Genomic DNA, 3112 nt, shown 5'->3' with positions numbered 1-3112 from the left:
AAAAAAAAAAAAAAAAAAAAAAAAAAAAAAAGATTAAATACGAAAATTTGGGGGAAATCAGATTACTATAATACAACAGAGGTTAATTGAGTCAAAGGGTTAGATAAATGGAGAGCTGAGATTTTGAGCTCTATAAATCAGCTCCCTTCCTCTCACCTCAATTTAAAATCTTTACTCACTCCCTCTCCACCTTCCCCTGCGGGCCTAGGCTGTCGCCTTAACAGCAGGATCACTCTCTGGAGTTCCCAACAAGGTCTCAGCATCCAAGAGGCAGAAAGACCCAGCCTCTCATCCTCTCATTGGTACCCTTTCTCTGAATGCTGGAGAAAGAAGCCCTCATTCAGGTAGGGTTCAGAGAGAATACAGATCAGCCCAGGGTCACACAGCTGGTCCTGTATCCAAACAAGAACCCAAGACTTTAGGCTCCTCCTTTACCCTATAGTGGATGAAAAGAAAACAGGCGGTGAACAGTGTATGTCAGGGTGAGGTGAGCTTCTTAGGCTTTAGCTAGGGAAGGGCTGCTCTTGCCATTTAGGTAGGGCCCACCCAATCAGAGCCTGACCTCCTGCTCCAAGCCCTGTCCGATAAGAATATCTCTTTACCCAAGTCCAAATTCCCCACCATGCCTCACCTCACCCTGCCAGGCAGGGTAGCTCTTTCTAAATCATAGTATTGATTTGGACCTGCAAGTGCTCATGGATTAGAGAGGGGACACACATGAATGGTCCCTTGTGCCCAGCAGCTACTGTGGGAGTGGGTGACCCTGAGAACTGAGCCTCCTGTTCCTAGGGGTGGTATGATGGTCTCCAGTTGAGTGCAATATGAGGTGCGCCATTGAGGGTTCTCTGGGCTGTGCCCTTTCTCTGCCTTTCCTTCTAGCATTCCCCTGTGCCACCCCCAAGGCACACCCAGATTCCTGGGGCCAACTCCCCTGATCATCCAATGCCTTCCCATGGCACTCACCCCAAGAACAGGGTACAGATGGCGATGGCGTGCTGACTCGAAGCCTTCTTGAAGGTGGGGCTGCTCACTCCAAGAGCCTTACTCTTGGAGTGGAAGGCCTGATTCAGATCCTGACTGCCCAGTAAGCCAAGAGACAATGGGCAAGTCATTCACCTGCCCTGAGCCTCCTTCAGGAGGCTGGTCATCCTGACCTCCTGGTGGCTGGGCCCAGAGTTCACTGCTTGGCAGTGCCTACTTTCCAGGCTTTGTTCTCCTGCCTGCATCCTGCTGGGACTGAAGTGTGTATGCTTTTGCTCCTCCGCCTTCCAGCTTCAGGCTGTGGCCTCCTGAGCCCCACCCTCCCAAGTCCTGGCTCCCTCCCACCAGAATGTGGCTAAGGCCCTGGGGAGCATCCCGTGGGCCACAAGCACTCCCTTAATCGAGGGTAGAGGCCGGAAGGGCTGCCTTCCTTCTACCACTACTGTTTGCTGAGAAACCCCATTACTATTACCAAGGCTAGGAGAAAAGTGTCCAAGGAGGAAGAAGTCCTCTAATGGGTGGGGCTGTCCAGGCCTCAGGAGACATGGGGGTGGCGGGAAACAGGCCCAGGCCCAGCCAACAGGCTACCTGCCTGTTTTCCAAGGAGCTGCTGCCTAATGCTTCTATGGAGTTCCTCTGTCCGAGGCTGAAGGTCCAACAATATTCAGACCTTGGTTGTAGCTGGCAGAGTCCACTGCCCTGGGGCTGGCCTGTGGTAGTGGTGCTGTTCCCTTCTTCCCCTCCAACACCATAGCTTTCCTCATGTCAGACTGTGTGGGTGGGGGTTGAGTTCTCCTACCTATTTCATCTTCTGCCAGTCCTTAGCTTTTGAACAAGGAGACTGAGGCACAGAGAACATATTGTGTGATCAGCAAGTTGTGGATTTGAAACCAGGCCTGTAGGACCAGAGGCTACCCTTCCCCTGCCCTGGCGTGTTCTTCCAATGAGATCTGCTGGTCCCTGGGTCTCTGAGGATATACCTTCACAGCCCTGGTGAGAGAAAACAGGAATCACAGGTCCTGTCTCCCCATCTGTCTCATGCACAGGAAATGGAGACAAAATCAGAGGGCTGAAATCCTACCAAACTGTGTGACCTTGGGCAAGTCCCTTCCCCTTTCTGGGCCTCAAGTGTAGATAATAAATCACACCCCACGGTGCCAAGGCCAAATGCAAGCAGATTTACTAGGTTAGCATTGGATAACAACATGGTGGGGATCTGGGAGAAGACTGGGGTTTCAGCACTGCCTGGGACTTCTGAGAGCCTCGGGCAAAGGGGCTCACAGGGCCACTCCTCCTCCGCTGACCCCTCCTTCCCCAGAACCAGCTCCATCTCTTTCTGGGTTTCTAGGTGACTTGGCTGGCCCCTCTGGATGAGTTCTACTTTAAACCTGCAGCTGCTGCTGCCTCTGTATTGGGGGGGGCTCCCACAGGGGCCCCCAGGCAGGACCCCCCCCAGCCAAGCCCTGCGGGAGGGGCTGCAGCCCCCACTCATCCCAGTGCCCATGTACCCTCCCCTCCTCCCAGTGCTGGCACACAGATTTCAGGGCACCTGCTGTGGGCCAGGCACTGCTGAGCTCCTCCTTTGGGGACACCCAGAAGGCTCCTGGCCCCTCTGGGCAGATCACCAGCCTCCTCTTCATGAACGTCTCAGCAGGGAGTCCACAGAGACAGCTGGGGTCACAGGGTCGGCAGCACCGAAGGTGGCCTTCCAGAGCTAACTCTGGGTGCCTGGGTCCTGGGGGAGGGGGGTGTAGCTGGCGCCGGGGCCTCCCGGGGCTGGAACGGGGAGGGGCGCCGGCAGGCGGGAGACCCATTAGCAGGCTAAGTGCTTCGGGGGAGGGGGGCCCCCCGAGCTGCCGCAGTGTTGTAGAGGCAAAGCGAGGGCACAGGATGGGGGTGGCTTTTCCTGCATGCAGCTAAGTGCAGCAGGACCGGGGTGGGGACAGATTTCTGCTTCCCCTGGCCTAACTACTAACCTGCAGTCCCTCATCCAGTCGGTCTTAAGCAGCCCTCTGGACCCCTCTTCCCTACAACTGTGCTCCAATAGCCGCAGGGCCCCAAAGAATATGGGTTCTTGTAGAGTCCCTCTCAAGCCCCCCACTCAGGCAGGTACGCCCCACCCCGTCCGCCT

At 55.5% G+C, this 3112-nt stretch overlaps 1 protein-coding gene and 1 long non-coding RNA gene across 12 annotated transcripts in view; one reads left to right on the top strand and one right to left on the bottom strand.

Annotated features, from left to right (window-relative positions):
• LOC117283503 overlaps window positions 1–1284 on the bottom strand; it is a 2606-nt gene extending 1322 nt beyond the window's left edge. For 5 of the 11 annotated variants that reach the window (XR_004514506.1, XR_004514516.1, XR_004514515.1 and 2 more), the window contains exons 1-2: window positions 964–1284; window positions 157–436 (exon numbers count right to left, since the gene is read on the bottom strand). This is a non-coding gene — a long non-coding RNA (uncharacterized LOC117283503). The remainder of the gene's footprint in view (window positions 1–156; window positions 437–963) is intronic. The other 6 variants (XR_004514510.1, XR_004514511.1, XR_004514507.1 and 3 more) reach the window with 4 other exon arrangements.
• Window positions 1285–3047: 1763 nt separating this feature from the next.
• Window positions 3048–3112, top strand: part of Plcb3 (phospholipase C beta 3) — a 16117-nt gene continuing 16052 nt past the window's right edge. The window contains exon 1 of the mRNA XM_033756823.1: window positions 3048–3086. Coding sequence (XP_033612714.1) covers window positions 3048–3086 — 39 coding nt within the window. The remainder of the gene's footprint in view (window positions 3087–3112) is intronic.

The sequence above is a fragment of the Fukomys damarensis genome, unplaced genomic scaffold (genome assembly GCF_012274545.1).
Source record: "Fukomys damarensis isolate Sample0158 unplaced genomic scaffold, DMR_v1.0_HiC HiC_scaffold_27, whole genome shotgun sequence".
NCBI classification, from domain to species: domain Eukaryota; kingdom Metazoa; phylum Chordata; class Mammalia; order Rodentia; family Bathyergidae; genus Fukomys; species Fukomys damarensis.
The sequence above is the reverse complement of the archived record's forward strand: the minus strand, read 5'-3'. Positions and strand labels throughout refer to the sequence as shown.